This window comes from Hyperolius riggenbachi, chromosome 1 (genome assembly GCF_040937935.1).
Source record: "Hyperolius riggenbachi isolate aHypRig1 chromosome 1, aHypRig1.pri, whole genome shotgun sequence".
Lineage (NCBI taxonomy): Eukaryota > Metazoa > Chordata > Amphibia > Anura > Hyperoliidae > Hyperolius > Hyperolius riggenbachi.
In genome coordinates this window covers 350,680,027-350,694,015 of record NC_090646.1, presented here as the reverse complement: position 1 = coordinate 350,694,015, position 13,989 = coordinate 350,680,027, and the positions used below count along the sequence as shown (strand labels likewise).

Sequence of the window (13,989 nt, the reverse complement as noted above, 5' to 3'; positions counted from 1 at the left end):
ATTCGGATCATTTCATAGAAGCCATCCACAAAACAGATGAAACAATCAATGTATCAATTGTTTGTTGTCGAGTGACACCATCACCACTATCCAATCCATCGGTCACTAAAAGTGCATTGTTAATGGACACGGGGGGGGCTTAGGGCAGGGCAGGGTAAGTGTGAGAATTAGGGTATTGAGGGTTAGCAGAATATGGGTATAATTACAGATATTCTACTATTGGGGATAGAAGACCATCAGTAGAACGACTGATATTTTTTTTTATTGGCATTACCTGACAACCATTTTTCCTTGCACCTCTTTTGCATGTACACACAGGGTACCTCAAGTGCTGTCTACATGGCAATTACAATTTGATGCGGTTAGTTTTTGCCCCATGGTTGAGTTTTTAGTACCAAGCAGTGTGGAGTAAATGTTGGCAAAAGTCTACTCAGAATTTCTCTAAACTACTGTATTTCCCCTCTATAACTCAGCCTTATTGCGGACACCACATCCTCTATAATAAAACCTAACTGTCCCTGCATCATCAACTGAATGGTTGTGTGTCCCTGGCTTTTTTGTACTGAGCATGTGCGCATGCTAGGACAGTTAGGACACAGGGCTGGACCTGACAGTTTGCTGTCTGTGGTTCACAGAGGTTCTCATTGCATTGTGGGAAATAACCGCTTTTTCCAACTGCCAAGCAAGCAGCTCCCTGTGTGCATATACTTCAGACAGTGGTGGGGAGCTAGCAAGCGGGACGCGTATGTGTGCGCATTGCGGGGGGTAGCGGCTGTGACCTAGCGCCCGTTTAACGGGTGAGCCTTTTTACTAGTAGTAAATATTATTCCATCCAGATACTGTTTATTTCAATGACCTCCATTGTACTTATTAGTTACCATTGTTATCCCATTGTGGTCCAGTTATGTCCTGACCTAAGTCAATTATCACTTCAGGTTTTTTTTAAATGAATGGGCATCCCAGCGCCCAACACTGATCCCTCACCAAAACTGCCTTGGCATCATATTTAGATGACCAATTATCTGCCACAGTTCATAGTTATTTAGATTTATAAAAAGACGTGTCCTACAATTTTAACCAGTTCAGCCTTGATGTATTTTAATCCACAGGAAGGAAACTGCCGCAAGTTAAACTGTAACATTTTCTCCATGACTGGATCAAAGTATCACCATCCTACCCCTAATCGATATTCAATATTCTTCTGTCTAATGCACATATCCAAGTGCCTCACTGAAAGCAGATATAGGATTTGCAGCAACTTCCTGTGGTAAGACATTCTATATATTAACTACTCTTACTATAAAGAACCTCTTTTTAAAAAGGTGGCAAAATCTCCTTTCTGCCATCATCTGGCTCTCAGATGCTCTAAAAAATGTAATGTTAAAAAGTTATGTTTTATTAATAAGGTAAGGAACAACAACACTACATTTGACCATTTGCAAAACACTGCAAATAACTTCTGTTCATTTGAAAAACTCTTTAATTCATACATTTTTGCTCTGTAAGGTTTCCATTGTTTGGCCTCTTTATCCCTTTTGTGGAGATCTCATCTCACTTTTTGCCTCAAAGCCATAAAAATGTTCATGAAAGTGGGAACCTGTGAGAGATGTCACTGAACTGTTTGCCCCACTTTTCATCTCAAATGTTTATTATTGTGACAATTAGATAATGCTGGAATTCACATGCCAACAGTCCAAACTGTCACAGGATTAGGGAATAGAAGAAATCTTGTCTGCCGAGACACTTACTTTAGAAAAATTAACTGTGCCTTTACTAAATAAACAAGGTCCTGAATAGAGAAAATTCTGCTGCAACATAGCAGCTTATTAACTTTAAAGAGAACCAGAGGTGGGCAGATGGGACACAGAGGCATGTTCTCTGCCTCATGACAAGCCTCTGTGTCCCCACATCGCTGCTCTCTGCCCCCCCCCCCCCACTGCCGCGCTATGGCCCCCCGGCGGTGGCATCTCAGAGGTAAACACAGGGAGAGGGATTCCCTGCCACTCCCCCGCCTCCCTGCACGCTCTGAGAGACACACAGTCTCTCAGTGCAGCGTTGTGACCCAGAGGTTACCAAAGTGAAAGTGGGCCATTGCGGCCCACGGGAGCGGTGGGGAGCGTGGTTTTTGCAGCTACCTGATCTGCTCAGCCCCCCGAATCAGGTAGTCTTACCTCAGGCTCTCTTTAAATTTAATTATTTCCTATTTCTCAACACAAGAATAATCTGACTGCCAACTTGATTAAAGTGATCAGTCCCTTAGACATCACAACCAAAAAACACTGAAATAACTTTAGTAATAAAATGGTGCTTCAGGGTAAAAATCACAAGGGTGCATTTCTAAAGTGGACTTCCTGTAAAATTCAGTAGTAATTTAAATGTCCCTAGAATTACCTGATCTTTGCATTAGTTTAATCACACACCTTGATTATCAAATAACACCTCTGTCGTTCCAACTGTTGTGCAACTGAGTACTGGAAGGCTAGGTGCCATAACTTTTTGTTCCCAGGTATCTTTTTTTTCACTTGGACGCAATTCTGTTAAATTTATGGTAGTTAAATCTACTTGCAAATCAGCGAAAGAGGTCACTAAATAAGAGTCACTGGCAGAAGAATCATCTCTTGGGGTCCACGGCCTGGAGTCTGGAGAAGGTCCAGAAAAAGGATGAAAAGGAGAATCTAAGCCCGAGTCTTCCACATTTTCAGGGGAAGAGGAGGAGAAAGGAGAAGGGCTGGAGGCAAGAGTGTATGTCCTGCAAACTGAAAAGAAAAAAAAATGAGTAAAATGATAACATATAACAATCAATAGTGATTAATACTCAAAATGTACAGAATATATTTCAAACATTACTAAGCAGCAGGTTAGTGCATTAGAGAATTACCTGGAAAATCGTCAGCCTCAAAACCAGATTCCTGTAGAGGTCCAAATAAGGAATGACTAGGTGGGTAAGTGTGGCACACTGAATTTGAATCATTGCTAAGAGAGAGGAAAAACAGGCAAATCAAAGTGTACTGCTCAAAATATAGATATATAATATACAGTATAAATAGCACTAGCTTCAAAAATGTCAAACAAGTTGTGATATTATTCCTTGTTTTTATCTGAGAAGATATTTCAGCATTCAGACAGATGCATTCAGCACCGACACAGTAGGACAGGTAGGTTTCATTTATAAGGAACCCGAGGTGTGAGACCTATGGAAGCTGCCATATGTATTTCCTTTTAAACAATACCAGTTGCCAGGCAGTCCTGCTTTCTGGTCAGTAGGGTCTAAATCCCACACCTGAAACAAAAATGCAGCTAATTTTGTCAGATTTGCATTGACATCTGATCTGCAAGTTTGTTCAGGGTCTATGGCTTAAAGTATTTAGAGGCAGAGAATCAGCAGGACAGCCAGGCAATGTGCATTATTTAAAAGGAAATAAACCGGTCATCCTCCTTATCCCTCTCAACTCGGGTTCCAAGGAGGAAGTATCAGATTTAAATGAAATGCACCCTGTCCTGCTGTTTGGTGCTGAATGTGTGGACCACGTGGTTCCGAATGCAAACACCAACAATACTAAGAGGTAGGTGTCTTAATTTCATGACTGCAGTCCCAGTCTGCAGTGATCTTTGAGCCCAATTGTTACCTACTGTCCTGAAATTACCTATTGCAATCTCAAACTTTTGCCAAAGTAAAGAATGTAAAAGTTGACCTTTCTTGGAAAGTTGTGCAAGGGTGCCAAGACTTTACAGCTGCTAGGCTGCCGGGGTCAGCACAAGGCCGATGTCTGCAGAGCGGATTTTAAAATCTGTTTCTACAAGCAGAATCTGCATAGAAATTATTACAACACAGATCAAGCTCAGAGCTGGATGTGGGCAGGTTTCAGGGCTGGCAGGGTTCACATGGAGACACACGCAAGGAACACAACTGGCTGCAATCAGGGTTACGACTAGTAGGATTTATGCAGAAGTCACCAGCAACTAAGTGAACCAGACTGACAGAATACTAGAGCTTGTTAATATAAGATCTAACTTATTTTGCACAGGTAATTCAGATGGCTTGAGCCCCCACATAACTTAGGAGTAGTAAAATCCTAGTCAGCACACCTTTTACAAAACAAAACCCATCTGCTTTATTCCATGATGGGATGCAAACATTTAGAAATCCAATATTTTTGGGGTGCCAGGAGGGGCCGCCTTTGCAAGATACTAATGAACTAATTAAGACATACTCATGACTTAAAACTGTAGCTTTTTGAATTGGAGAATCTGCAACAGGCTATTAGAGATGGCTTGAACCTCCAATTTTCAGTTCGCAAACCTCAAACTTCCGAAAAAGTTTGCGAACCTGCAAACTTTTCGAACCGTAATAGACTTCAATGGGCAGGCGAACTTGAAAAACTACAAACACTGTTTCTGGCCACAAAAGTGATGCAAAAGATGTTTCAAGGGGTCTAACACCTGGAGGGGGGCATGGCGGAGTGGAATACAAGCCAAAAGTCCCGGAGAAAATTATGGATTTTATGCTCAACAAGGTTATAATCCCTAAAAGGCAGAAATCACATTGCATTGCTAAATTGGAGGTCTAAAGTGCTTGAAAACATCTTGCGAGTGAATACATGGATCAGCAGTTAGTGTAAGTAGTTACTGCTTCACAATGACAGACCAAACATACTGTGTAACGCACCGCAAACAGCTGTTTGTGCAGTGATGGCTGTGCTGGACTGGTACGCACCATGGCGAGAGTGCAGGCGTTGGCGGTTTTCAAGCCCATATGGTCGGGCTGAGGTAGCTCAATGACAGAACAACTGTCCACAATGAAGCAATGACTTTATTATCTTGGGTCAGATGTGCCCCCCAACACACTCATATAGCCGGTCATTGCTTCATTGTGATACGCAAGCCCCTTCACCGCGGCAAGGTAGCAATCACGAAGGGGAATTGACACATGTACATGCCTTTTGTTTTGTTGTTGCAGCTGCAGTGCAGCCAGAAAAATTAGGCATGTACACGCACCAGAAAAATTATTATTATGTTTGGTAGCAGCCGCTGACAGCAGCAGCGGTCATAAAAATTCAGAAATCCACCTGGAGTCCTGGACCCTGTTGGTGGTGGCGGAGAAGGCAGTCAAGTGGCCTGCAAGCAGAGATGCTGTGTGGGGACTGACTTAGTCTTGGGGCAGGCAGCAGCGGCCGGCAGGCAGAGATGCTGTGTGGGGACTGACTCAAGGTGCGTACACACATGCGACTATAGTCGTTTGAAACGATTGTTCCCCGATCATTTCAAACGACGATCGTCTAACGACGGACGAGCTAGATCGTTCAAACCGAATGATCTAGCTTGGTGGATTTTTCCCAATGACGATCGTTTGCAAAAGTAGTACATCGTTGGAAACGATCGTTCGTACTAGGCTTGACATGCGCATTTCACTATTTCTCCATGGAACTTTTCATTTTTATGCGCAAGCGCAATAGTTGCTTTTACGTGATGTAACGTTCGTTCTAACGATCAGATCGTTACACACCTTTTAAAACTAACTTTACTTAGGTCGTTCTTTCGTCAATTAAAAGTTCGTTCGTCGGTCACAACGAACGATCGTTGTCGCATGTGTGTACGTAGCATTAGTCTTGGGGCAGGCAGTCACACGGCGTGAAGGCAGAGATGCTGTGTGTGGGGGGGACTGACTTAGTCTTTGGGCAGGCAGTAGCCCTCCGGGATCCAGACACACACACACAGACACACACAGACACACACAGACACACACACACACACACACACACACACACACACACACACACACACACACACACACACACACACACACACACACACACACACACAGCTCTCAAAAGAGCAGTTTTGGGGTGCTTTTCATCAACAAATATCAGCAAGGAGCAAGCTAACAGACGACCTAACTATCGCTTTCCCTATCTCTCCAATGTCTCCTTTCCCTCACTAGTACAGCAGCACACAGAGTGAGAACATTGCCGATGCTGCTGCCTTTTATAGGGGGGGGGGGGGCTCCAGGAGGGAGTGCAGCCTGATTGGCTGCCATGTGTCTGCTGACTGTGATGTAGAGGGTCAAAGTTTAGCCTACTGATGTAGTATAGGGGGCGGGTCGAACTAGCTAAGTGTTCGCAGTTCACCGTGAACTCGAACCAGCTAAGTTTGCGCAAACAAGTTCTCCGGCGAACCGTTCGGGCCAATTCTACAGGCTATGCTGGAAACGGGAACTAGAGGACCAAACCCCAGCAGAGGCGGCCAAACAAGAGATAACCAAGAGCCCGGGAGCAGTACCCGCCTCTTTCACACATAAATAATTGGACTAATACCATCGCCTCCCCCAGCAAGAAAAAAAACAGGTGAAAAAAAAATCTGTAGTCTTGGAACACCCCGCCTTGGGACACCCTGGACAGAGCTATGGGTGCAAAAACATATACCTACTCCCACCCAACAAAGGCTCTCAGCTTTTTGAATACTATATAAATACCATGTAAAGCCATTAACTCCTTGTACACATATATGTATATATAGCTATGTATGTGCACATATAGCTATGTATGTGCACATATAGTTATATATGTGCACATATAGTTATGTATGTGCACATATAGCTACGTATGTGCACATATAGCTACGTATGTGCACATATAGCTACGTATGTGCACATATAGCTACGTATGTGCACATATAGCTACGTATGTGCACATATAGCTACGTATGTGCACATATAGCTACGTATGTGCACATATAGCTACGTATGTGCACATATAGCTACGTATGTGCACATATAGCTACGTATGTGCACATATAGCTACGTATGTGCACATATAGCTACGTATGTGCACATATAGCTACGTATGTGCACATATAGCTACGTATGTGCACATATAGCTACGTATGTGCACATATAGCTACGTATGTGCACATATAGCTACGTATGTGCACATATAGCTACGTATGTGCACATATAGCTACGTATGTGCACATATAGCTACGTATGTGCACATATAGCTACGTATGTGCACATATAGCTACGTATGTGCACATATAGCTACGTATGTGCACATATAGCTACGTATGTGCACATATAGCTACGTATGTGCACATATAGCTACGTATGTGCACATATAGCTACGTATGTGCACATATAGCTACGTATGTGCACATATAGCTACGTATGTGCACATATAGCTACGTATGTGCACATATAGCTACGTATGTGCACATATAGCTACGTATGTGCACATATAGCTACGTATGTGCACATATAGCTACGTATGTGCACATATAGCTACGTATGTGCACATATAGCTACGTATGTGCACATATAGCTACGTATGTGCACATATAGCTACGTATGTGCACATATAGCTACGTATGTGCACATATAGCTACGTATGTGCACATATAGCTATATATATATATATACACACACACACACACATATATATATGTATATACACACAGTATATACATATATATATACATATATATATATATATATATATATATACAGTATATATGTATATACACACAGTATATACATATATATATATATATATAAAGTATATATGTATATACAAATGCAGATCGGCTTTTATTTATGTTTTTTTTTTTCTGCCCTGTGCGACTCTTCAGGGCCACCTTAAATTTTTGTCCCGCCCTGTGATGTCACGCCGCACTCTGATTGGCCGCCGGGTCCCCAGAACAAGAACGGGGCTGTGGGGATCCCGCTGGCCAGCAAAGCATGGAGAAAGGCCAGGGAGGGCTGGGGAGAGCCGGGGGTAATGGTGGAGTCCCGCTGCGCAGCAGCGATCGCGTGCGAGACTCCTAAAATGCAGGGAATTCCTTAGCCCGACCTGAGCTCGGGCTTACCGCTCGCAGCTCATCTTTCCCAGCCCAAGCTCAGGTCGGGCTTACCGCCAGGGAGGCTACATGTGACAGAGATTTTTTTTTTTTAAATTTAAAATTTTATTAAGACAGGTTCATCAATTATACAAACAGATCTCATGTACACATGTATGAAAGATGCATTACATTGAAGGCACATCAAATTGGGAATCTAAGACTCCTATAGTGGTTACTAAGAACAGTCATCCAACTTATGCTAACGTATTATAAACAGAGTGTTACTTGAAACTTCACATTTATATATACAGTGCCAATATAGGAACCGAAAACCATTGATTTAGAACCTCGTACAGCTTAATATCACCCTGTAGTAAGGAGAGAGTGTCGACTGAGACACTCCCCACCTATCCCCGTAAATTAAAGAGAGAGATAGAGAAGAAAGAAAAAGAGAGAAAGAAGAGAACTAAGAAGAAAACTAGAGAGGAGTCAACCATGAGGCCAAGAACCAGTTTCTAAATAAAACAGAAAATGTATGTTTAAAAAGATATATCACCCCACACCTTGTTGAATATATGCATTTTATCCTGAATTTTAGCTGTCAGATATTCCTGATTGTATACATATTTAATTCTAGTTCGGAGTATCACCATAGTGGGGGGTTCTACATCCATCCAGTGCTTGGAGATCAGGCAACGAGCTGCTGATAAGTGTGACAGAGATTTTACTACCACAGCTCCCAAGAAGTTAATGTACATACAGTTAGATCCATAAATATTTGGACAGAGACAACTTTTTTTAATTTTGGCACTGTACATTACCACAATGGTCTCAATTCACTAAGCTTTATCAAACACTGTATCAAATGTTTGATAAATTTACCTCATGGGTAAAATCACCTTAGTGAATTCAAAATTAGATTTTACCCATGAGGTAAATTATCAAACGTTTGATAAATCAGTGAATTGAGGCCAGTGACTTTTAAATGAAACAATTCAGATGCAGGTGAAGACATTCAGCTTTAATTCAGTAGGATGATAAAAATGTGAGACAACTAAAACTTTTTTTAAAACACAATCCCTTTATTTCAGGGGCTTAAAGAGACACTGAAGCGAAAAAAAATATATATGATATAATGAATTGGTTGTGTACTATGAATAATTACTAGAAGATTAGCAGCAAAGAAAATATTCTCATATTTTTATTTTCAGGTTTATAGTGTGTTTTCTAACATTGCATCATTCTCTAATATGTGCAGATTACACAACACACTGCATTCAAAATGATTCTTTCAGAGCAGTCTGTGAACTAATGACCTCTCCTCTGGCAGATAAAAATAAAACTGTTCACTTACAGTTGAGATAATAAAAGTCAGAAGACAGCCCTCTCCACGACTTTAAAAGTCGTAGAGATTAATGGCTTTTTGCATAGAGATAACAACTGGAGTTTCTTAACTCTTTCTGTACTGGAAACAATTACACTGATGTATCTGATCTTAATGGTTTATTTCTTAGCTGTGCTACACATACAAATCATAATATCATAATTTTTTTTTTCGCTTCAGTGTCTCTTTAAAAGTAAGTGGTAGGGGATTTGATTATTAGGTGCACAGATAGGGTAATCTGTCAAAGAAACCGTGAATGCCGTACAGTGTATGTTGTCTCCTGGGTGCTTGGTTTGGAATGTAGCAGAAAAAATTGATAGATTATTGGGTGGGGCTGGGGACGACCTGGCTGTCATGGTACACATTGGTACCAATGACAAAGTTAGTGGGAGATGGAAAGTCCTCAAGAATGATTTTCAGGTATTGGGATATAAACTTAAAGCAAGGACCTCCAAGGTGGTGTTTTCTGAAATACTACCAGTGTCACATGCTACACCTGACAGACAAAGGGAGATGAGGGAGTTAGGCTAGGTTCACATCCGCTCCTGCGCTGCGTTCCGCTCCGTGAAGCAGAGCGGAAGGATCGCGCAGGTCGGGAACGTCCGCTCCGACAAGCGGAACACAGAGAGCGGAACTGAGCAGAACGTAGCAATGTTAACGTTCCCATCGGGAAAGCATTGCTTCCGCTGCTGCGTTCCGCTCATCGGAGCGGAACGTAAGCTATTTTAGGCTCAATGTGAACCAAGCCTTAAATAAGTGGCAGAGAAATTGGTTCAGGAAGGAGAGGGTTGGGTTCCTGGAGAACTTGGCAGACTTTTCAGTCACCTACAGTAGGGATGCACCTGCACCTAAATGAGGAGGGTGCAGCTGCATTGGAGGAGAAGGTTAAACAGTTGGAGGAGATTATAAACGAGGATCTTGGAGGAGGAGGGAGGGTAATGTCTCAATATGATGACAAGTTAGGATAAATAGACAGTGGGAGCTTATATGGGATGAAGAGGGGGTGGGGACAGTGTAAGGAAATTGGAAAATGTGGTGGGGGCTAAAGCAAGGAAGAAAAGGTGGATGGGTTTGACTCTTTTACAGTTACCACAAACAATGAACTGGATGAAGATTGTGAAGATGTGTAGTCCGGGTAAATATTCATAGTGGAAATAACTGTTGCCAATTGCTTATTGAGGTGGGCTATAGGCTGCCACATATCCATGATGCTGCAGAACTGAAACTACTGCAGCAAAGCTGCAAGTAAAAGTGAGGCCATAGTTATGGGCGACTTCAACTAACCAGATATTGATTGAGATATTGAGGCTACACGCTCCGGTAAAAGTGGCAGATTTCTGGCAACACTACAGGTACGTTACTGAACTCAAATGGTAACTGAACCAACTAGAGGGAATGCACTACTGGATTTGATCATTTCAAAAAGACCAGATAATGTATCAAATGTGCAGGTGCAAGAAGATTTGTGTGTGAGGGGCCGGTAAATAAGCCTAAGGGGGCCACATTTTGCCCGCAGGCCTTCGTTTGAGGACCACTGGTGAAGGGGAATGGCAAACTTTTAAAATTATTCTCAATTAACCTGTTCGTATCCCACATTCAGTATAATCACTTCACTGGCATATGCCTGTGAAAGCCAGGTGACGTGATTATGAGACTGCCGGCTGTCAGGGCTTCCTGGGCGATCGTGCGTGCACGAGCCGCCGTTACCCGTCGGTATAGTATGGATTGGAGTATAGGAACAAACGTTCCTATAACCAATCCAAGTGTCCTATATATGAATGATTACCGCTGCACCTCGCAGCTGTGATCATTCATTAAAATGTAAACACGTGTTTCATGTAGTGTTGTGAACGATCGCGCGCACGCACGCGCGATCACGTTTTTGTCACTTGTGGGACTGATTGGTATGTATGAGAATACACTCCTACAACCAGTCAATTAAGAATTAAGTTAATATATGATAGATCACGAGTTCATTCATTAAAGCTATGATCCATCAATGAAGCCTGATCCTGTGCGCTCCCTAGCCTGCTCTAGCACGCCCCCTCTCTCTTTTTGGCCAGTGATTGGTGAGTGGGAATGTGTTCCCATAAGCCAATCAAAGTGCTTGAAATTGTGAATGATGGCTGCTATAACCAATAGCAGCTATCATTCTTCAAATCTCAATAAAATGTTTACAAACATTTATTTACAGTAGCTGTTTCACCTCAGAAACCTGTCATTCTGTCTCTGAGGGGATTCTGAGGTGACAGGAGCTGCTGGTCTGATATATACACACACACACACACACACACACACACACACACACACACACACACACACACATATACACACGTTATACGTGTATATATACATAAATATTTTTCCCTACCTACCTATACCTAAAAAGAAAGAAGCCTACCTTCTTTTCTGGGGTATAGATTGCCCTGCCTACCTATCTAAAAAAACAACAACAAAAAAACAATCTACCTTTCCCAAACCCAATACTAAAATGACCAAACGGTTGTACTCACCAGAAGAGGCATGCGCCTTTCTGCAAAACAGCAGCACAAGTGGGGAGGAATCTGAGGGCGCTGAGTGGCTACCAATAGATGACTCAGAGTCGATTTCTGATAGCGACTCTATGTCTGAGTCCGCAAGGCCACCAGCGCAGAAAGTCCGCAAAAGGGTGCAGTCTAAGGTTATCAGCGAGAGTGATTCGGGGGAAGAAGGGCCATCAGGTGTTAAAGTAGAGAGAGCTGCGGACATTGTCGCAGCAACCAGCCATAGAAGTCAGGGCAGTCAAAGTGCAGGCCACGGCAGAGTAGAAGGCCAAAGGTACCTCGGAGAGAGGCGGTACCATCTGAAATGTGTGATCTTGATTGGTCTACTCCAAATATGGAAGAACCTAATATCCCCCTTTTACAGCAAGAAGCGGATTATCAGTTGAGACCGCATATATGGCACCTCTTGATTTTTTTCGGTTGCTGATTACTGACCAGTTCCTGGAAATTATTGTTGAGCAGACTAACACCTATGCTCAACAATTTTTGACTGCTAATCCTTCCTCTTGTTACAAATCAAAATGGAAGCCCACATCCCACACTGAGCTTAAAGCTTTCCTTGGCCTGACTTTCAACATGGGCCTTACATGGAAACCACAAGTCCAAATGTATTGGTCCAAAAAAAACAATACATTGGATGGCTATTTACCGGGCAACAATGACCAGGGGCTGTTATCAAATGCTCATGCGTTTTCTGCATTTTAACAATAATGAGAATGATCACCCCTCTGATCACCCAGACCGTTTATTTAAAATAAGGCCTCTTCTCAATCACCTCAACAAGAAATTTTGTGAGGTAAACATTTCACTGTATGAGTCCCTGGTTCCCTTCCATGGCAGGTTAGTCCTAACCTGTTGTACATCCCCAGCAAACATGCCAGGTATGGGGTTAAGCTATGTAAGGTTTGCGAAAGCAGGACTGGATATACAGTACATATGCTTTCAATGTATATGAAGAGAAAGACAGTCTTGCTTGAGCCTGCTGGATGCCCATCATACTTGGGTACCACTGCAAAAATTGTTGTGGACCTGCTTAATCCACTTATGCACAAAGGGTACCACTTGTATGTAGATAATTTCTACACAAGTGTACTGCTTTTTAAATTCCTGTATACATCAAACTCCAGCCTGTGGAACTGTGAGGCCGAACAGGAAAGCAATGCCTCATCAGGTCCTACACCAAAAATTGCAAAAGGGGGAGTCCTTCAGCCTCCGAAGTAATTAACTCTTGGCACTAAAATACAGGGACAAGAGGGGCGTACTCATGTTGTCCACAATTCACACGGAGGCTACAGTGACAACGACATCTGATGGAGAAAGACAACAAAAGCCAGTAGCCATTGCAGAGTACAGCAAGTACATAGGGGGTGTTGACCTCTCTGATCAGGTGCTTGCACCATATGCAGTCCACCGAAAAACCAAGGCATGGTACAAAAGTCAGAATTCATCTCCTGCAGATGACATTGTACAATTGTGCTTTGTCATCTACAAAGAATCGGGCAATGTGGACTCATACATCAAGTTACATGAGGAGGTGGTTTCAGCACTGATTGATGAATCTGCCAATACTGCCCACCCCACAGACTCTCTGGATTGTGAAGATGTCGTAAGACTTCGTGATAGGCATTTCCCTGTCCCACTCCCCTCTAATCCATTAAAAAATATCCTCAAAAAAGATGTAAAATGTGTACCAAACACCACATCAGAAGAGACTCCAGATACCACTGCCCTAAGTGCCCATCAAATCCAGGCCTCTGTGTTAACAGCTGTTTTGAAGTGTACCACAAAGTTCAAAATTATTAGCGATTCAGCTTTTTCAAACTGTGTTCACTATATACATTTTGTCATCTGGTTTCCGACCCCTGGCTTTGCTTACGACCATTCTCTTACTTCTGACCCCTGCATTGGCTGACGACCATTCTCCGATTTATGACCCCTGGATTGGCTGATGACCATTCTCAGGTTTCTGACCCTTGGATTGGCTGACGATCATTCTCTGGTTTCTGACCCCTGGATTGGCTGACGACCTTTCTCCGGTTTCTGACCCTTGGATTGGCTGACTACCATTCTCTGGTTTCTGACCCCTGGATTGGATGACAACCCATCTCCTGTTTCTGACCCCTGGATTGGCTGACGAACATTCTCCGATTTATGACCCTTGGATTGGCTGATGACCATTCCCCGGTTTCTGACCCTTGGATTGGCTGACGAACATTCTCTGGTTTGTGACCC

The 13,989-nt window shown here is 42.8% G+C and overlaps 1 protein-coding gene across 6 annotated transcripts in view; it reads right to left on the bottom strand.

Annotated features, from left to right (window-relative positions):
• The window catches only part of FCHO1 (FCH and mu domain containing endocytic adaptor 1), a 340,362-nt gene that overhangs the window by 49,251 nt on the left and 277,122 nt on the right, over window positions 1–13,989 (bottom strand). For all 6 annotated transcript variants that reach the window (XM_068234105.1, XM_068234106.1, XM_068234107.1 and 3 more), the window contains 2 exons: window positions 2,879–2,973; window positions 2,421–2,756 (listed from right to left, as the gene is read on the bottom strand). In XM_068234105.1, coding sequence (XP_068090206.1) covers window positions 2,421–2,756; window positions 2,879–2,973 — 431 coding nt within the window. The remainder of the gene's footprint in view (window positions 1–2,420; window positions 2,757–2,878; window positions 2,974–13,989) is intronic.